At 36.6% G+C, this 22,600-nt stretch overlaps 1 protein-coding gene across 1 annotated transcript; it reads right to left on the bottom strand.

Annotated features, from left to right (window-relative positions):
• Positions 1–2,402: 2,402 nt before the first annotated feature.
• On the bottom strand, positions 2,403–22,024 carry LOC121381386 (1-deoxyxylulose-5-phosphate synthase YajO-like). Its single transcript, XM_041510674.1, has 8 exons — positions 21,871–22,024; positions 16,898–16,960; positions 8,798–8,983; positions 8,051–8,209; positions 6,688–6,872; positions 6,283–6,334; positions 3,646–3,807; positions 2,403–2,857 (listed from the first exon to the last, which is right to left on the bottom strand). Exons 1-8 carry the CDS (start codon positions 21,982–21,984, stop codon positions 2,762–2,764), a joined length of 1,017 nt encoding a protein of 338 aa, XP_041366608.1. The 5' UTR covers positions 21,985–22,024; the 3' UTR covers positions 2,403–2,761.
• Between the last annotated feature and the right edge of the window lie 576 nt (positions 22,025–22,600).

Raw genomic sequence — 22,600 nt, 5'->3', positions numbered from 1 at the left:
AGTTACTCAATACAATAGTTTAATCATAACATGCACATTACTTTTTAAAGAGACTACAGATGAAAACAAATTATTTCCACTCCTAGTCCACCCTGTTTGAAGCAGCTACATGTTATAAACAGAATTGACTGGTTATTGTATTCACTCGGTTTGTTTCCAGTAAGACACATATGGAATGAATTAGAATTAGAAAGAAGACTGCATCTTTCTGGCCAGTCTCGTAGATCTTGAACAATTTCAAATGAAAGTGTGGCAAAGCATTACCTAAGACATTTTGCAACACTTCATTTCCAGTTGAACAAAAACCAACATTGAAAATCGAATACCACAGCATGGTTGCTGCAATAATTAAACATATAGATGATCACGAAACTCGAGGCAATATTTCAATATTCATATTATATCTGAGCTAGATGTAACCCATGGTACCCACGGGAAGGTTTAAATGGGGTGTAATGGCCCTACACAGGGTTCCCCTAAAAAACCACGACTGCTATGTACGAGATAGATAGATAGCAAACACTCATTAGCCGAGGTTAACCAAATAACTTCCGGCTGGGTCAAAGTTCGAGGTGAACCCAACTTTTGATAGAGAAGTGAACACCACAAGTCCTGTGATTGGTGATAAATGTGTTGGTTGTAAAAAAATATAGTTTCATCTGGGCAAAAAATGAATGCAATTTTATTTCATCTAGTACCACTGTGTCAAGTAGCCTTGTGCTTGAAACATGTATTGGGTGCCTGTAAAAAAATGTAGGCTACTCACATTTTGTGTGGAACTAGGGTAGTCATACACACTACCCGTTATGTCAGAAATGAGCATCTTGACCACCAATTTTTTCTGATTCACTTTAAGGGTGAGGTGTGGTAGTATTTATATCTGTGGTGTTTATGTTGATTGATATGCTACAAGTAGGCATTTTAGCCACATATGTTACTATTGTCTATGGGATTTGATTTGGTAGTATACACCCTATATGTATGTAGCCACTTATGTGTTAAGCAACAAATATTGCAACCTCCATGATGGTATTCATATTTGTATGATGTGTGTACTATAGTCGACTGGTTCTGAGTGCAAAGAGTTCCTTACGAAATGCGGCATTGGGTAATACAAAGAAGTTCATCGGCAGTGCAAATCAAAAGAGGATAATCGGTCGGAACGATAAAAAATGTTCAAACAACCATGCATATTATATTACAGATTGAAACAAATACCTGGGATCATGCATTACCAGTGAGGGAAATACAATAGCGTTTAAAATAATATCAAAAGTTTTAACAAATAAATTAATTAAACATTGATAACAGGGTGGTGGTTAAACACAATATATTTCAAAATGCCCAAAGGTGACAGAATGTCATCCTCCGGAAATATGTTTTGCGATATGTCATTAAACAAAATCAGCAATAAAAAAAAAATTAATACACCAATTTCGACATACAAGAAAAATCGCATTTCTCTGCCAAACTATAAATAGTAAGTATAGCTCAGGGGAGGGGGGTTCGGTGAGGCTAGTTTAGTTTCTACTGTGCAACATTAGGCTATTCATATACTAGGTAATTTCCAGATTCATATTCAAAGCACACTAGGTCCCAACCAAGCTATGCCCCTGTGGTTAACATAGTAAGTGAAAAGGTAAAATACTATGCCATATAATATTCTCTAAACAAAACTGATCAATATTATAGTTTTTCAACAAAAGCATTGGATTGCAAAGCATGGCATAAAATGGCTATATATCACATTTCATTTTCAAGACCAAAATTTTACTGTCTTAATTTTTTTTAATTTTACCCTACAATGCTTCTGAATTAGGGGTGCAACGATACGGTCAAAACCGTATTGCGATATATTGCGATATAAGAAACTGTATTGCAATATGTATTGCAATATAGTTGATATTATTTAAATTTAATATTTATGGGTTGTTTTTGTAATGAAAACAGAAGCCATAACTTTTTAATGATCTTTATTAGTTTCAGCTGTCAGGCTAAATATTTTAGGCCATATTTTTATTTTTTAACACAATACTAGTCTACTAGAACACCGGTGTGACAGTGTCAAACTATTTATAAATTGTCACATCGGAAATCCTTACTATCGGGCTTTTCCGAGGTTATTAGCCGAGGTATTTTGAACGATCGGCCGAAGTATTTTGAACGATCGGCCGAAGTATTCAGAGTTCAGTGAAAAACAGCAAAGTGTGATTCTCATTTGTTGGTTTATTTCTTTGAAGATGATAGCCGTAGCCGTATTCCAACGTAAATGAACAATGAATGATAATGTGTAAGTAACAAAACATTTATTTGTAATTATTGTTAATTGGTTATTTTTATTGGACTTTTAACACGTTTTGTTTAGAAGTTAGAACCAAGTATAACCGACCTATCACTTCGTATGCCAACAAGTAAGCCGACTACGCTCGACGTGATTGTTACATTTTCTGTCATCACCAATTAATAAAATGATGTGGTTTTTGTTTGTTTGTTTGTGTGCCTATTTCAAGTCAAATAAGATACAAGGAACAAAAATAGCGTATACAAATCGCGATACGCAAAACTGTACCACGGTTTGTATCGAGCTGATCAATTATCGTGGTATACCGGTATACCGGTTTATCGTTGCAGCACTATTCTGAATATATAAATTTTGTAATTTGTAAAAATCACCAAATTCAGTCGACAATGATTTTACCCAAAACCTCAAATCACAGTTTATATTGAGACATATTTATGAAAAATCTGAATTATTTGGATTTCATTCACATCTATCTGGTGTTGCCCACTGGTCAAGGGTTTTTCCTATCTTTGCTTTCACTGGTTCTGTCACCTCAGATAACTGTTTGACGACATCCTGAAATAGATGATTTAAATATGCTAAATAAAATTAATATAATGCATTTGCCTTTTGGTTTACTTTTTAATAATAAACAAATATGACTTATTTCAATACAAATATACAAACTTGAAAGGAATTTACAGTGAAGTATCAAAAATATGATTTTTTCTTTGACAAAATGTCAAAGAAAATGTACTGTAATGGATAGTAATAATTCACCCAGATATACCTGAGCCATACTCTGATCAAAATCGGGGGGGGGGGGAAGAGGGCACTACTTTTATAAACAAATGCAACACTATACAAATTAAACCCTGAGATGTGTATGCTATTTTTTGGAGTAAAAACAAAACAAAAGAGATTCTCATGGGGGGCAACCGCCCCCCCCCCTCCCCCGAGGGTATGGCCCTGCATACTACACTAATTTTTTATCATCCATCATTTCACAGCATTATGGCCACCATATACCATACTAAGGTCACCTTCTGACAGATCAAAGGCAGTGGTATGTGCTGTCCTGTCTGTGGGATGGTGCATATGAAAGATCCTTTGCTGCATTAGGAAAAATGTAGCAGGTTTCCTCTGCTGACTATGGTCACAATTACCAAATGTTAGACATCCAATATAGCCGATGAGTAATTAATCGATGTACTCTAGTGTTGTTAAACAAAACAAAACAAAAAAATCTTTTTTTTAAATTTATTATCTACTGATTAATGTTGCCATGGCAAGGTCATAGGTCAAACACACAACTTAATGTAAGCAAATACATAAAATGGAAAAAAAAAAGACTGGAATGTTACCTGTGATAACTTAACAATGTTGCTGTTGGTTACGACCTGCTGTGGAGTGCTTGCCCCTGTTATCACAGAGTCCACGCCATCTTGCTGTAACAGCCATGAAATAGCTGCCTGCGACATCGTAACTCCAGCTTTGTTGCAGATTTCTTGGATTTTACCCAGTGCCTTAAGAAATAGAGAAAGAAGAAATGAAACTGCAGTAAAATCTGCTCTACAGGTCATCTGTATTAAAGCTGCATACCCTAGCTTAAAGGGACATTCCTGACTTTGCTGCATTGTAAGATGTTTCTGACTAATAAAATATTTCTACAATTAAATGTACATATTAAATATATTTTCTTGTTTAGAATAGCAGTGTGTGTATATTCAATGTGTTTCTGGTCGTCTTAATATTTGTAAGAAGCCCAAACTGGATTTTGTCATCAAAAAAATATTTTAGGAAACAAAATGAAATTTAATCTAGTACAAATATTATAACGATCAGAAACACATTTAATATACAGCCACTAATATTTTATGCAGAAAATGATATTTGATATGTAATTACAATCGTTAAAAGGTCTCTGTTAGTCAATAACATCTTAAAAATTGCAGCAAACTCAGGAATGTCCCTTTAAACCTGTGATAAGAGTCTGTGACACTGAAACAGAGAAATGCCTTTATAAAGTAGACTAGAGTCTGTTAATTACTTCTCAGAGGTACACACATTTTTAAAGACACAAAAAATGCATTTCGTAGTTTTAGAAACAATAGATAGTCAGAAACATTTCGGATTTATGGACATGGATCTGAACAATAAAATCTAAGTAATGTCTGACTTCAATCATTAAAAACGAAATTCAGTCAAAAATATGCCATAGTGTTTAAAAACAAAGGTCTGTCATCTGATTAAGAGGCCACATATTTATCTCCAAAATCATCTAATATAGTATAAACTGACTTGTATTAATCATCCACTTGTCATACAAGGCAATCTAATTAAAATTAGCTCCACTATTACATGTGGATCTAACAGCAGCCCCTTGGCGCTAATGTCCAGTTGACCTTTCATTCGACCAATCAAAACCTTACTTGCAAAATCATGCCAATTGATTTGAAAACATTCGGAATTATACCAAGGGTATACGAAATGATTCGGGTGAATTATGAAGTATGCCGGAAACTAATTTCAATATAAAATTTTATATAAAATTTGTTTCAAGACGAAAAAAACCATGATGGTATAGCCATAAAATCTGTTTATACTAGTATACAATCCAGATTTTAGTACTGCACTTTTCCCCCTGTTTTTTCAATGTTGAAATAGACCAACAAGTTCGCCTATTGCATAAATGGTCTTGCCCAATATTTTTATAATTTGTATGCTCCCGAATAATACCATAAAAGGCAAAGTGTAATTGGTCGATATTTAAATTGTTATTTATAGATGAAATGTCACCTGGACATGAGAGTCCACGCAAAACTGTTAGATCTACTGGTAAACCAGTAAAGCTAATTTTAATCAGATTGCATATATAAGGCCACTTTTTGATACTCCCTTTTGTGGTTTGACTAGTTATTTACAATCTTAAAGGCATACTGTCACGGATTCAAGGACCGTATTTCTCTAAAAATGTATAATAAATACAAATTACATTAATTGTTAGAAACCAAATCTAACTATCGCATCACCTTAACTGAACCATGATGGAGTGAAATCCATGTGATCCCTCTTGGCAATTTTAGTTTTTGAATTATGGACCATTGCCATAATTCATTTAATTTTACAAAATGTCATTAATAAATGGAGTATGGTGGTTATGAAGGTGGTTGAATAAGAAAGAAATGTTTTATTTAACGACACACTCAACACATTTTATTTACGGTTAAATGGCGTCAGACATATGGTTATGGACCACACAGATTTTGAGAGGAAACCCGCTGTCGCCACTACATGGACTACTCTTTCCGATTAGCAGCAAGGGATCTTTTATTTGCGCTTCCCACAGGCAGGATAGCACAAACCATGGCCTTTGTTGAACCAGTTATGGATCACTGGTCGGTGCAAGTGGTTTACACCTACCAATTGAGCCTTGCGGAGCACTCACTCAGGGTTTGGAGTCGGTATCTGGATTAAAAATCCCATGCCTCAACTGGGATCCGAACCCAGTACCTACCAGCCTGTAGACCGATGGCCTAACCACGACACCACCGAGGCCGGTATGGTTGAATAAAGTACATTTAGGGACAAATCATATTACTTTTGTTCAGGTAATACTTTGTTAGACCATTAAATAGGTTAGTGGTCTGTCACAATATGCCTTTAAAGAGACTGTACGTCCAGAGTTTGTTGTCATTGTTAAGTTTAAAAGTTTGTTTTGTTTAACAACTACTAGATGTCAACTATTTGTTGATTCTTATTTGTAGTTTTCAGAGGAAACCTGCTATATTTCTCCTTTAGCAGCAAGTGCTCCATAACTTACATATACGTATATTAAATGTCATGGTATGTGCCATTAAAGGACCTGTATTAAAAAGATCCGAGATGAGCGCTTTACCACTGGGATACGTCCCGCTCCTGGATCTGTATTAAACAGCCACTTGTTTAATACTATGTTAGGTAGTTGCTTAACACAGGGTCAACTGTGCACAGTTCCTCACCACTATCATTTCTTCTTCAGCACCTTCCTGACCATGTCGCGCCAACTTGTTACTAAAAAACCCCACAATAAATATATTAAATAACAAACACATCATAGAGTACCTTCCAATCATCAACACTATATGAAAAATATAATAATTTTCAAATTTTAAATTAAAATATTTTGTAACTTCAATGTATCTACAGTTAAACTTGCTCAAGCAACCATTTGTATTAAACAGTTACCTGTCTTAAGACATCTTCTGTATAAAATTCCAACCTGTCTTAAATGGTCATCATCTGGTGCTCTTTTTTGTCCGCTTAACACACATTTTACCGTAGAACTCAAAATATGACAAATAAATTAAATTATTTATAAGAATTTTTTTATTTTATAAGACTTGGTTATACATAGGTACTTGTACCTTCCTTCAGTGTTTTTAAACAGCTTGCCTCTCCTCCGACCTTCAGGAATGTCGTCCAGTTTGTGGAATTTCCCAGTAAGTAGTCCTTGCTGTAAAGTGGAGTAAGCCAGGACACTGATGTTGTTTTCCTTGCAGATGGGTAGCACTTCATCCTCAACAGAACGCCACAGCAAATTGTAGCCCATCTATAAAAAAAATACTGTTTTAATGCTTGCAAAGAATTTGCAAAAGGTGGCGAGTGATATATTTTATCAGTATATAAAAAAAGGAAAGGAAATGGTTTATTTAACAACACATTCAACACATTTTATTTATAGTTATATGGCATCAGACATATGGTTAAGGACCACACAGATATTGAGAGAGGAAACCCGCTGTCGCTACTCCATGGGCTACTCTTTTTGATCTTTGTATATGCACCATCTAATAGACAGGATAGCACATACCATGGCCTTTGATGTACCGGTCGTGGTGCACTGGCTGGAGCGAGAAATAGCCCAATGGGCCCACTGACGGAGATCGATCCTAAACTGACCGCGCATCAAGTGAGTGCTTTACCACTGGGCTACATCCCGCCCCCTATGTACAAAATGATGACCTTCAATAGGTTTTTTTTAACATAATGGGTAGATATGCGAGGCCACTGCAACTCCTTTTTCGCTAACCTCTAACCCACTGTCCTGGACACACAACTCAGATAATGTCTGCCCAGCACAGCATACTTGAACCTTATCTGGTATCATGATAAACATGAAAATCACGTGAGAATGAAAAGCAATTTTTAACTGATTAATTACCTATGGTGGTTTTGTCAAAAGCCGACTGCATGAATTAGAGGTTAATAATTATAACTCATTATCATAAACCAGAATCATTGCCATGTTCATTCAAATATAACTGTTCCAAAACAATCAGATGAATTTGTTCCATGGTCACACTAATGTAATTATACACGTACATACATATATACATGAGTTATTTCCCTTCTTGTGGATGCAAATGCATAATTTCCATTATTTTAATTGCAGAGAAAACCATACTGCCTAATATTTATTGGTGTGGTATGGTGTCGGGATTAACGTGCACATTCAGAGCAAACTGTTTTAGTGCACGCCTGTCATGGGCACAGGTGCCTGCCTCGACTGGCTCCTCCGTCCAGAACAGGAAATGGTTGGGGCGGGTGGGAGGAGGGACCGCCTGCACTGGCAGGTGCAAGAGAGCACCAGCAGTCCGACAGGAGTCGGTAACAGGCGAGGGGTGCCTAATATTTGCAACACTCTGACTTAAGTACAGTATCTACAAGATGGTCTAATCTCCTTGGCCCCCTCTAGGTCTGTCACTGATTTCTTCAAGCTAAACTCACCTGGTTAACAACTGGTTTGGCTCCTGCAGCCAAGAATTCTCGCAGGTTTTTAGGACCATAGTTAGATACACCATAATAGCGAATCTTCCCCAGTCCAATCTGTCTTTTCAACTCGGTTATTGTTTCATCTTTATCCTTCACAAAGCTTGGAAAATGGATCTTTAAATACAAAATTGTTTTATCTTTTTAAAAAATGACCCAAGTGCAAAAATATTACATACTGTACCGTTACCTGTATAACAGACATACAAAATTAAAATGAATATTCAGTTTAAAATTAAAATATTTTTTTCATAAATATAACAACCATTCTGAGAGTACTGCTAAAGAAAGACATGTCCTCCTACTGGGCCCAATAAATGTCTGTATCTTCTAAGTTCAAGGACATACATCCAAGTCTGTCAACAAAAAAGGGTAAATCACCATGAAAGTTAAACTTGATCTATAACAAATCATGATAAAGCTATACACAAAATTTCAGCCCTCAGTATCTTGACACATTGCAAGATCTCCTATAAGTTCAAGGGCCATAACTCTTTGAAAAATGGGTAAATCACCATGGAAGTCAAAACGTGATCTGTAACAGTACATGATAAAGCTACACACAAACTTTTGGCTCAATATATCGAGACACTGTGAAGAAAATATCCAGAAAATTACATGTGGGACAGACAGACACACAGAAGGACAGATGAAACCTATAGTCCCCTCCGGTTGGACAGGTTAGGGTCTAATAAATATGCCTACCTGCAAGATGTCGATGTATGTTGTTTTTAGTTTCTTGAGAGCAGTTTCGATGGCTTCTTGTATATCAAGAGCAGAATATGGGGGAGTTCCCACCCCTTCTCGAAACCCATACTTCGTGGCAATGACAGCATTCTGGCGTCGACCCTGCAGACACTCCCCCAACACCTCCTCTGAGCCAGCATAGCCCTACACACAATACAAGAGAACAGTTTTAATTTATACATGTACCAGTACACATATATATATATACACACAAAGGACAAATACATGTGTAACACAATAGAATAATAATATAATCAGTTAAAGGGACTGCCCTGAGTTTGCAGTCATTGTAAGATGTTTGTGATAACAGAGCCTTTTTGGAAACTACTATTTCATACTAAATACATTTTCTTGTATAGAATTCCAGTGTCTGTATATCGAATGTGTTTGCTGACATTTGTAGCACTCAGTTTTTACTTTAATTCATGATATATATTTTTTCATGCATATTAAATTATTGGTAGGTAAAATCTGGTTTAGGCTACTACAAGCATTAGGACAACAACAAACACCTCATAAATACAGACACTGAGATATTTAATTTGACGTAGCCTATGTTACGCCATCGAAAAGGCTCTGTTGGTCGGAAACATTTTACAATGGTTGTAACCTCAGGACTGTCCCTTTAATATATATTAAAATAGCTTGATCTGGGATATAACAGAAGATTTACAATATACTGTAAATCATAAAATATTAGTGATTTTAAAATTTAGCAAAATCCAAATACTGGTAAGTGACATATTAGTGACATATTTTAGCAAGGTCGTCATATCAGAAACTGAAAAAAAGATAAAGCTCAAGCTGTTGGATCAGGTTAAATAATACTATTGATTTATATTGACATTATGCAGCTTACGTACAGACAGCTGAATTTTAGTAGGAAATTGGATCAGGTTAAATAATACTATTGATTTATATTGACATTATGCAGCTTACGTACAGACAGCTGAATTTTAGTAGGCAATTGCAGAATATGCATACTAAATAACTATTGTTGTTTACTATCCATTTTGGTTTAATCGTTAGCATGTAACCATTGTTGTGTGTTAGTTAATCACTGACAATTCAGTCACACAAACGTTTTTCGGGACGGTCTGTTGTATGTCCCTTTAAATCTAGCGTCACAAAATATTAGCATCTTGTATGGTCTCACGAAATTTGCTAAAGTTTTATGCTTGCTAACATTTCCTGATTTACAGTATGTTCTAAGACCCTACAATGATACAACACTGATCATATTGATGAACTGATGTATTTATAGTGATAAAACAGATTAGTAATAATTTGTGAATAAGCTCCTACACACGGTACAACAGATTAATAAATTAATTCATGAACAAAACTCCAATACATCATACAACAGATAAGTCATAATTTATGAATATAGCCATAAATAGAAAATACTATGTGAGTGACTGTTATAGATTTATCTTACAACAAGCTAAATTAAAAGGTATCTAACGAGAGCTTGTAGTTAACATATGCGTCACAGACAAGTCAATTTGAGGTTAACTTGTAAGCCATAGAGGATTAATTTCAGTCGTTCTTTTATTTTATTGGATGGTATGGAATTGGTGACCTGTATAGTCATCACCTAAGAACAGCCAGTCGTATGTCTTTAAATTGTTATCACACATATGTGTTATCAAAAATATTGAAAGATGTTTTCACCAAAAGATGTGTAAGAATACATTATACAACAGATCAGTACCTATTCTTAATAAGTGTCCCAGTTCAAGAATTTAACAAAGACAAAACAGATTGTTGGACAACTGTTTCCAAAAATATGTAGTTACAAATGTAAGTTTTAGTGATCCTTAAAAACTAAATAAAGATCCCAATAAAGATTATAATTTTGAAATTCACTTTGATGTGGCTTTATTAAGAAATATACTCACAAAATTCAGCTTTAGTTTGTATTTGAGCATTTAAGTCCAGGCAATCTATGCCCAAATACATGGTATACCCATCACAAATTGCAAACGTAATGAAATTAATAAAAGTGTTTGCTCAGAATTTAGTCAGGAATAATATATTAAAAATGTAGAAAAATATAATGAGTGGAACAGACAGTAATTTGGTTTTAAAGTTAGTGTAGACTGAGCACTGATGTCATCAATATTAGATTAGTGCGTATTTTTGAAAAACGTGCTTCCCAGGCATTTTGTGCCCAAATGGTCATTGATCTTACATCTATGTTACCAACTAATATTTCCATTATTTATCCTTGAAAAAGTCAAGATGGCCACCACATCTACTAAAACATGAAATGTAATGCTAGAAATGGGGTGCATTCATAAATTAATAAAGTTTTATTGTCTAAGAATTGAAAGATATTATCTTTAGTCTTTTTGTTAGTTATATATAAAAATAAATCTAATGTGTCTGTCAATATAACCAACAAAATGTAACGAAATTCTACAAAACATTATTATTTCAGCTTCTAGCTGTCTAAACATTGCTACTTATAAAGTCAATCTTGCTTTCTTTGAAAATAAACTTTTACCCTTTTTCTTAGTGTACATAGAAATCCAAGATGGCCACCATGAACCTACTGATCTCGTCTGGGATACATTCACCGAATATTAGATGAGGTGATTATGTTGAGTTTGCAATATTTTAAGCTGTCGTATATTCATTTAGTATAAAAACCAATACAATGAAGATGCATTAGTCTTTTTAAATCAGAATTTGGCAAGAATAATATATAAAACATATATCTAATAGTAAATAATAATTTGAACTTTAATGGTCAGAGGAGATTCCTGATAATGTCTGGTCAAATTAAGTTATAATAAACAATTCAACAATAACAAATGTTTGTTGCTTGGCAAAATAGGGTTTAAGATGCTGAAATTACATTCCAATGCAACAACAACTTAGATAATTTAAAATATGTATAATTTGTTACTATTTTATATTGTGCATATTTGATCAATATATCGTTGACAATGGCATTGTGATTTATTTATATACTGACCCATATTCATTAGTTTATATATTTGGGTAATACATGATCCACATTGTTATTTTGTGAAGCTTGTTATACCAAACCTGAAACAAATTGTACTCTGATTTCATAACCAGTTTATACATCTGTCACAACAATTAAAAAAAATGGTTTTGTGTTTTAGTACGAGATGCAGAAAATATGGGTGTTGTCATTCATTGTGGGTCACTATGATAATGGCAAAGTCATCTAACCATGCAGCATTTCCGTTATGACAGTCAACCAAAGCAAGAGCAACACTTAAAAGCGTAACATACAAACCTGATTAGTATTAAAATATATCTGGGTTGGATTTTTTCAATGTTATATGTTCCCTAAATTACTGTGGACAGTATAAAAATGTCTTAACTATTTTGACAATTTCTTCTGAAATGTACAGAAACCCAACACTGCTTATTGATACAATGTGACGGGTCTCATTTCTTTGTTCTTGTTTATGTTTATTTAACTGCTCACTGAACACATTTTATCTTCCACATTTATATGACACCGGATGTAATGTTAACGACCACATAGATAATAGAAAGGAAACCCACCGCCGCCACTCCAAGAACTGCTCTATTCGATTAATAGCAACTGATCTTTTATATGTTCCGTCTCACATAAAACTAATACCACATCACCAGGATCAGCAGATGGTATTCAGTATGTCATTGATAGTAGATCACTTTTACATATGATATCATTGCATCATGGTTAGATATGGAACAGATGTTTTCACGCACTATACACAGCATTTGTCATACACAGCATTTGTCATACACCATCAGTGGATCCATTGGGCTATTTCCCACTCCAGCCAGTGCACCACGACTGGTACATCAAATGCTGTGGTATGTACTATCCTGTCTGTGGGATGGTGCCTATAAAAGATCCCTTGCTGCTAATTAAGAAGAGTAGCCCATGAAGTGGTGACAGCGGGTTTCCTCCCTCAATATCTGTGTCGCACTTAACCATATGTCCAACGCCATATAACCGTAAATAAAATGTGTTGAGTGCCTCGTTATATAAAACATTTCCTTCCTTGTCATACACACATGGAGATGCTTTCTTTGCTTCTTATATTGGATTCCAAGCTAGTCCATCTATTTATAATGGGCTCGATGTGCTGGAGAAACAGATATTGTGTCATCAATGTGCTAATTCAGTGACAGATTGAAAGATACAGGTGTGGATTAAACACCGTGCAAAAGCAGGTGTTGACCATCTTATTTTAAAGTCTAAATAGCACCAAATCAAATATCATAGACGACGATTATATAGCAAATGTGGCGACAAGCTGCTACATGCTACATTTCAATCAATTTTTAAATCGGAAACAAAAAAGATGTTATTATGCCAGTTTTATATATACTAGAAAGCACTCTTTACTACCCCGTTCCACAGACAGTTTGTCAATCTGCACAAGTTCAAATTAATATAATGAATTTTCTGGCCTCATGAAAAAAACACTTTATGACAAGTCAGTATGTTCTATCACATATCTCACCAATAACAGGTGTGACCATATTTAATACTCTCTTTAAAGTTAGTCACACTTCGAACTTGGACTGGGTGAGATGTTATTTAGCATAAAGCTACCTACAGACAGCAATAAGGAGACAAGGAGTCTAAGGGCATTTTAGAAATTTGCTGAGGATTTTTTTCACAGACCTTATTATACTAAAGGCATACATATATTTATTCGTTTCATTCATTTTAACTTGATTTCATGCCTATATCCAATTACTTAAGGATCAAGTACGCTGTCCTGAATACATGACAGTGGACAGTGGGTTAATATTTAGTTGTTGGAGAAAGATTGGTGTAGTGGCCTTACACCCTCTGTTGAGCTGTTAAAACTCTGTGTGAGAGCCGTTATTGGGGTGTGAACCCTGTGGGATGGTGCATATAAAATTAGAAATTTTTTTTGTGAGTTTCCTCTCTAAGTCTATAATATGTCAAACTTACCAAATGTTTGACATCCAATAGCCAATAATTAATATCTGAATACCGATGACTCAACCATTACATCATTGAAGCCAGTGAGGCATATTGCACGTGAAATACGGTAATAGATATTAAGAATGAAATGGCAATCATAGCAGTAGGTAGAAGGTAGAGTATATGACATATTTTTGCTAACACTGTAAAACTGTTTAAAATAACACATACGTTAGGTTCATTGAACTGCAATTCACATTAATTTTCGAACACTTTTGAAGTGTTAGATAGCTATTAAGAAAGAAGTGTTTTATTTAACGACGCACTCAACACATTTTATTTACGGTTATATGGCGTCAGACATATGGTTAAGGACCACACAGATTTTGAGAGGAAACCCGCTGTCGCCACTACATGGGCTACTCTTCCGATTGGCAGCAAGGGATCTTTTATTTGCGCTTCCCACAGGCAGGATAGCACAAACCATGGCCTTTGTTGAACCAGTTATGGATCACTGGTCGGTGCAAGTGGTTTACACCTACCCATTGAGCCTTGCTGAGCACTCACTCAGGGTTTGGAGTCGGTATCTGGATTAAAAATCCCATGCCTCGACTGGGATCCGAACCCAGTACCTACCAGCCTGTAGACCGATGGCCTGCCACGACGCCACCGAGGCCGGTAGATAGCTATTAAAGTCATCCTCATAATGTTTAATTGAGTTACCAGTTGAATATAGAAATATAAAATTAAAATGTTAGTGCTTCCTAACTTATTTTACCTAGCATATTTTCAACATTGAATTTAAAATTGTTCCACTCATTATATTGTTCTATATTTTGTATTCATCTGTTTGTTTGTTTGTTTTGTTTATCGACACCACTGGAGCACATTGATTAATTAATCATCGGCTATTGGATGTCAAGCATTTGGTAATTCCGATAATTTTGATATGTTATTTTGTTTTACATACTGAGTTGAATACAGTTGAAATTTAAAAAAAATTAAATTTGTGATGGAACTTTCACTATATTTCCTGGACTATTTTGCAAATGATACCTTAAACTCATAATTATATGTACATGTATATATAGGATACAATTGAAATAGTAATGAGGAAAATTCAGTTCATGCATAAAGGCCTTTAAAGGTATACTGTCACGGATTTAAGGACCTTATTTCTCTAAAAATGGATAATAACTAAAAATTACATTAATTGTTGGAAACCAAATCCAGCTATTGCATCACCTTAACTGAACCATGGTGGAGTGAAATCCATGTCAACCCTCTTGGCAATTTTAGGGACAAATCAAATTATTTTTGTTCAGGTGATACTTTGTTAGACCATTAAATAGGTCAGTGGTCTGTGACAATATGCCTTTAAAATGTTATAGAACATATACAGTCAAATGCACCATAACAAGACCTTTATACTGGTATCAGTTATTAAGCATAGACAAAGTCATATTCCTGAGACCTTCAGGGGTGGAATTTACAAAGCCTGGTTTTGACTTATACATGGGTAACTACATGTGTTTACAATGCTTAAACACCTGTGTTTAAGAAAAACAGCTTTGTTTACAAATTCGGCCCATTGTGTGTGTGTTCTTAACATGACAGTGACCCAGTTACATCGAGGGACAGTAAATAGTTGTAACACCAAGCAACCCAAATTTAAGGCTTGATATAGGGACAGTACTTGGTTCTCTAAAATCTTTGTTTGCAGGTGCCAAATAAATCCAGGGGGTGGGGGTTTGGGGTATGCACCTCCTTTGTTTGCAGGTGCCACACAGATCCAGGGGGCGGGGGTTTGGGGTATGCACCTCCTTTGTTTGCTGGTGCCACACAGATCCAGGGGTGGGTGTTTAGGGTGTGCATGCACCTCCTCTCAAATTTAGAAGTGCTCCGAAAAATCCAGTGCGTAGCAAATGAATACAATCAAATTTATATGGTTTTAGTGGGGGAATGTATTATAATATCTTTGATGGTGTTCTAGGACAGTATATATATTGCCATATTGTAGGTGACCTTTTTAAACATTGTACCCAACCATAATTACCATATATAGGTTCTCTTTCTACATGTTGACCCCTACCCCATGTATGGAATTTCTGGTTTATTCACATCATCAAGAGATATATGGTCTCTGAGCTGAAATATGTGCACATCATACTCTTGTGACCACTAACTATCAAAGAAGAAGGAAGGAAGGAAGGAAATGTTTTATTTAACGACACACTCAACACATTTTATTTACGGTTATATGGCGTCAGACATATGGTTAAGGAGCACACAGATATTGAGATAGGAAACCTGTTGTTGCCACTTCATGGGCTACTCTTTTCGATTAGCAGCAAGGGATCTTTTACATGCACCATCCCACAGACAGGATAGTACATACCACAGACTTTGTTACACCAGTTGTGGAGAACTGGTTGGAACAAGAAATAGCCCAATGGGTCCACTGATGGGGATCGATCCTAGACCAACCACGCATCGAGCGAGCGTTTTACCACTGGGCTACATCCTGCCTCTAGCTATCAAAGAATGCCAAAATGCCATTCGTCCTCATCTGTATGCTTTTTATAGACACAGTCACGTATACATACATGTACCTGTATATTATATTATATTTTATTATATCACACACAAAAGATCCTGTGCATGTATTGCACAGGGCATATGTTTAACAGTAATGAATGAAAAATCAAATAATTTTGTAAGAAAATTATTTAATGGTCGTTCATAAATATTATGAAATGATTTGCAAAACTATGGTGTGTCGTCACCTTTGTCAATTTCAACCATATACAACCTTCACTGTTGCACTGGTGTAGAAAGTGGGGCACGGGGCATGTGCTCTCTCTCCCTCCCCCCCCCCCCCCCCCCCCCACTTTTTAACAGCAGTGATGGTTTTTATATATTTATACATGTATTTATATATAATATATATGTGTGTGCGTGCATCCACACACACATTTTTGGCACCTTCCTATGCCCATGAGTTGGTTTTGAAACAATTTTTATTTGGTGCACAAGAACCTTTTCATGTGAATAGGCCTATACATTATTTATTAAGCTCTAGCAGTGACACACATCACATCATTGCATAAAACATAACATACCTGAGCTGTGTCAAAGAAGTTGATTCCAACATCAAAACATTTGTCAACTATTGATTTTGAAACCTAAAAGTAAAACAAATAATAACAATAAGATTCATGAAATACATTCTCTTCTGGATCTATTCACCTAACTAACACCTGTGTATTCAGGGCTTCTAGATTATGGTAGCCCCAATCCCATGGCTAGTGATATTCATTGCTGGGCTAGTAAATAACTACTCTAACTAGCCCAATGGCTAGCGAAAAAGATAGTTCTGAAATGCTGAACATTTAAGTCTATTTTGTAAATATGAATATCCCCCCCCCCCCCCCCCCCCCCCCCCACCCCATCCAAAATCTAATGGTTTTTAAGCTATCTCCCTCTTTGGGTGACATATCCTATTATTACTATTAGTAAAATTGTTTTTACTTAAAGTAGGGCTAGTGAATTTTTAATCATGGCTAGTAAAGTCTTAATATCACTGATCCCAAGGCTAGTGGATTTTTATAACAATTATAGCGCCCTGATATATATTTAATTGTTATATGTATACAAGCCTCTGATGCTACCAGTTGGTGGCCTTGAGCAAAGTAAAGATCTGTTCTGTTCTGTCTGTCTTTTGACTGGGTTACTTAAAAGTGTAATTATTATTATTAAAACTTGTCTACAATAACATCTGTTCTTATTTTCTCCTTGAGATGTATCTTTTCCCTCACTCTGACAGTACCTTCTATCTTTCAGTGTCTCTTAACATCAAATGATATATCTTTTTTCGTCTGCTACTTTTAAAAACATATCAGCAAGGCTGCAATTTACACAAAATTTCGAGCCCTGCATTTTCTTGTTGTGGGTCTGCTAAAATCTGTTTTTTCATTATGTTTCAAGGAAAGAAATGTTTTATTTAACAACACATTTTTTATTTATGGTTATATGGCGTTGGACATATGTTCAGGTTCAGATCATTTTTAGCATGCCTATGTCCACTAAGGTTCAGGCATGTCCTCCCCTGGTCCAGTCTCTGGCATGGCCAGTGGTTGGACCAGGGGGAGATCTGGACATATGGTCAAGGACCACATATATATTGAGAGAGGAAACCCGCTGTCGCCACTTCATGAGCTACTCTTTTCGATTAGCAGCAAGGGATTTTTTATATGCACCATCCCATAGACAGGATAGCACATACCACGGCCTTTGATGTACCAGTCGTGGTGCATTGGCCAGAGCGAGAAATAGCCCAATGGGCCCACTGACGGGGATCGATCCAAAACCGACCGCGCATCAAAGCGAGCACTATACCACTGGGCTACGTCTTGCCCATCATGAGGTTTCAAAGTCGGACTGTTTATGGAGCTTTAGACCTCACTAACTTGGCACAAGTTTTTGTTCGAGCAGATCCTTTTAGTGCATTTCATTTCAACTTATTTTCGCGCTTATATCCAATTAAGGTTCAAGCACGCTGTCCTGGGCATACACTTCAGCTATCTGGGCTGTCTGTCCAGGACAGTGGGTTAGTTGTTAGTTGGTTAGTGGTTAGTGAGAGAGAAGAGGGTGTAGTGACTAGCTTACACCTACCCACTGAGCCTTTAAGAACTCGCTCTGGGTTGGAGCTGGTACCGGGCTGCGAACCCTGTACCTACCAGCCTGTAGTCCAATGGCTTAACCACTGCACCACCGATGCCAGTCCTTTTAGTGCAGTCATGTTATGAAGTTTGTTTGTTTTGTTTAATGATACCAGTAGAGCACATTGGATGTCAAACATTTGGTACATTTTCTGACATTAGAGGAAACCCGCTACATTTTTCCATAATGCAGCCAGTGATCTTTTATATGCACTTCAGTTGGTCGAGTGCATGCTTGATGTCCTTGCATTGCAGGATCGAACCACCTCGATGGATGCATTCAACTGATTGGTTTTTTTCTCGTTCCAACCAGTGCACTACGACTGGTCAAAGGCTGTGGTATGGGCTACTTACCACAACTGTTTAAATTCACCTGTTGCCACCTTATTTTGACAACCTGGCCTCAGGTACAAGTCCGTGTCCCAAATCATGCAAGATTTAACAGCAAGATCATTTTGAAGTCTAAGAAGATTTAACACTAATACCAGTGCATGCATCAAGATAATTTTGAAGTCTAGGTCAGTTGATAAAACAGTTGTCTTGACCTACAGGTCACCTACAGGTCACCTACAGGTCACCTACAGGTAGTTAGTTATCAAGATAAACCTAGAAGTTACTAGACTAAATATGCAAGGATTGAAATGACAAGGAGAAAAAGGCTATTAAATCATCACACAAAATACACTAGCCGATGATTAATAAATCAATGTGCTCTAGTGGTGTCGTTAAACAAAACAAATAAAAGCATCTCAATTTCTAGCTTTTGCTTCCAGATTAACGTGTCAGAAGCAGAGAATGTTTCCCGTTCCACAAAATGAATTTCAAACCTTAAGTATGTGACAGGTCATGGGTTGTATTTGTTGTATCTGTGAAAATGTCCTTCACACACAGGTGAATTTGAAAGGAACCATATATCACTATTTTTTACATTGTGCTGCTCCTATGAAGGGCGGGATTTAGATCAGTCCAGTGCTCACTTGAGATGCTTGTGCAGCAGGATTGAACCACCTCAGTGAATCCGTTCAACTGATAATGATTGGGTTTTGTCTTGTTCCAACCAGTGCACCACAACTGGTCAAAGGCCGTGATATGTGCTTTCCCATCTGTGGGAAAGTGCAAATAAAAGATCCCTTAATTGTTGCATTAAGAACATGTAGCCAGGTTTCCTCTATTGTGCTCGATGCACGGTCGGTCTGGGATCGATCCCCGTCGGTGCACCACGACTGGTATATCAAAGGCAGTGGTATGTGCTATCCTGTCTGTGGAATGGTGCATATAAAAGATCCCTTGCTGCTAATCGGAAAGAGTAGCCCACGAAGTGGTGACAGCGGGTATCCTCTCAATATCTGTGTGGTCCTTAACCATATGTCTGACGCCATATAACCGTAATTAAAATGTGTTGAGTGCGTTGTTAAATAAACCATTTCTTTCTTTTTTTTCTTCTATTGACTACGAGTCAGAATTACCATATGTTTGACATCCAATAGCCAATGATTAATATATCAATGTGCTCTAGTAGTGTTGTTAAACAAAACAAACTTTACTGTGTGAAATCTTATCTTGGTGAGGTAATGCACAAGTAACTTTTGATAAACATGCAGTATGGCCTACAGTTCAAGATAAACATTAAATGTAAACGTTTTGTTTAACAATATCTTTAGAGGGTAGACACATTGATTGATTAATTAATCATCGGCTATTAGATGTCAAACATTTGGTAATTCTGACACACAGGACAGGAAATGTTTTATTTAATGACACACTCAACACATTTTATTTACGGTTATATGGCATCGGACATATGGTTAAGAACCACACAGATATTGAGAGAGGAAACCCGCTGTTGCCACTTCATGGGCTACTCTTTCTGATCAGCAGCAAGGGATCTTTTATGCGCACCATCCCACAGACAGGATAGTACATACAAGAGCCTTTGTTACACCAGTTGTGGAGCACTGGCTGGAATGAGAAATAGCCCAATGGGCTTCTGACACACAGTCTTCAGAAAGAGACCTGTACATTTTTCCATTACTTGGTATTAATTATGTTTGGGACAGAAAACAACCAGTGGGTCCATTTAGGGGGTTCAATGCTATGACTCAATCAACTCAGGTAAGCACTATACAGACTGAGCCAAATCCCCATCACACACACACCCAGGTCAAGTGGAAGTCCCCAGTGGCGTAGCATGGGTTGCCAGTGCCCAGGGCAAGGCAATTATTGCGACCCCTAACCAGTGGACCGTTAGCAATTCCTGAGTCCCTTCCACCAGTCCAGAATTTTGCACCCAGGGCAACCGCCCCAGTGGCCCCACCCATGCTACACCACTGGAAGGCCCCTCTCTGATTAAAGGTGCAGACCCTAGTTTCAACCCATAAAAATGGACACTAAGTTTGGTTAAGTTACAAACCTGCAACACATTTGGTTAACATCACAAGAGAATGAAACAAGAGTCTGTGAAGTTGAAACAGTGAAATACCGTTAAAAATAGACTAAAACTAGACTCCATAACTGTTACTTCTCAGACGCACATGTGCATTTTTAAAAATATAAAAAATGCATTTTGTGGTATTAGAAACACCAGGATGACCAGAAAAACTTCGGTTGTATGGAAATGGATAATCTAAACAATAAAATATAAGTAAAGTTTGATTTCAGTGATCATAAGCATCTTCAATAGTGAAAAGTATGCCTATATATAGTATGTGAAAACTAGGGTCTGTCACTTTAATAATTCCACATCTGGACTTCCAGTATTTTCTTTAAAAAATACTAGCCTTCTGGCATACTAACCCTGAAATTTTTTTGTCAAAATGGCACTAAAATAGTTCTTCATTTAAAAAATAAATAATATAAAATACAGCAATGCCTTTTGGCATTTTTCTTTGATGATTACAATCAAGTTGAATTCAAGAGTAACCCAATGGTTAGCTCGAGTGACCTCTAGCCCTACACTTTGTTTATCCTACGATATATAAACAAAGGGGAGGGCTGGAGATCACTCAAGCAAAATGGGTCGGTGCACTGGCTTAAGGCTGGATAATTTAACATACTTTCTGTTGTTACATTTATTTTTTGCACGGTAGTTACCAAGCAACTGTACGTACTTGGCCTACATTGTCCTATTTTTTACTGAATAAAATAATAATGATAAAATGAATTGCTTCCGATTCAAAATTAAATGCATGCAAAAGTGAATGCTGGTGTGCAACCCAAAGCTTACGGTCTTGGTAAAGCTTTGGCATGTGCCAAGTCTCCTTTGTGTTTCAGAATGCCGTTTCTGATGTTGCGCACTATACCACTGCCAGCGATATTACCACTGCGAGACTAAACATCAAATTCAAAATGCGACTTTAAACAGTTTATGATTTTACCTCTAGAGGCTGTGCATCCCAGTTAACTGTAGTCGTGTTGTTGTTAAACTGCCAACAACCATGACAGAGCTGGGAAACTTTGAGGTCGGTACCTGGAAGCGTAACGTGCTGCATTTTCTCCAGGATCGATATCGCCCGCGTCTTGATAATAATATACGCCTCGCAAAGACCTTATAAATATGCATGTAGGGCAGAGGTCAGTTCAGTTCAGTTTATTCATGACTACATGGATTTTAAATCAGTTGTTCCACTAAATCTATTTATGCCTATTAATATACAATACTAGCGTAGGGGGAGGGGCAAGGGGCATGTGCCCCCACACTTTGTAGCAGCAACGATGGTTTATATACATATTTGCATGTATTTATATGTGTGTGCTCCCCCTCCCCCACTTTGTGGCACCTTCCTACGCCCCAATCAGGATATAACATAGGTCGAGTATCCGCTAGCTGTGGTGTTGTTTTTGTAGACCACGGCTAGAGCATATATATATATATATATATATATATGTATGTGTGTGTGTGTGTGTGTGTGTGTGTGTGTGTGTGTGTGTGTGTGTGTGTGTACAAATAATTATAAGAAATAATCTCCTTTTACATATTTCATCTTATAACCAGGGGTGCAGAAAGTACTCTCCCGCTCGCCAAATGAGAGTAAAAATATTAACTGTAAAATTATATTTTATTTTTTATGTTGAATCCGCGACTCCATGCCATGCCAGAATTCAAAA

The sequence above is a fragment of the Gigantopelta aegis genome, chromosome 9, assembly GCF_016097555.1.
Source record: "Gigantopelta aegis isolate Gae_Host chromosome 9, Gae_host_genome, whole genome shotgun sequence".
NCBI lineage: Eukaryota > Metazoa > Mollusca > Gastropoda > Neomphalida > Peltospiridae > Gigantopelta > Gigantopelta aegis.
This window is presented reverse-complemented; position numbering and strand designations above follow the sequence as displayed.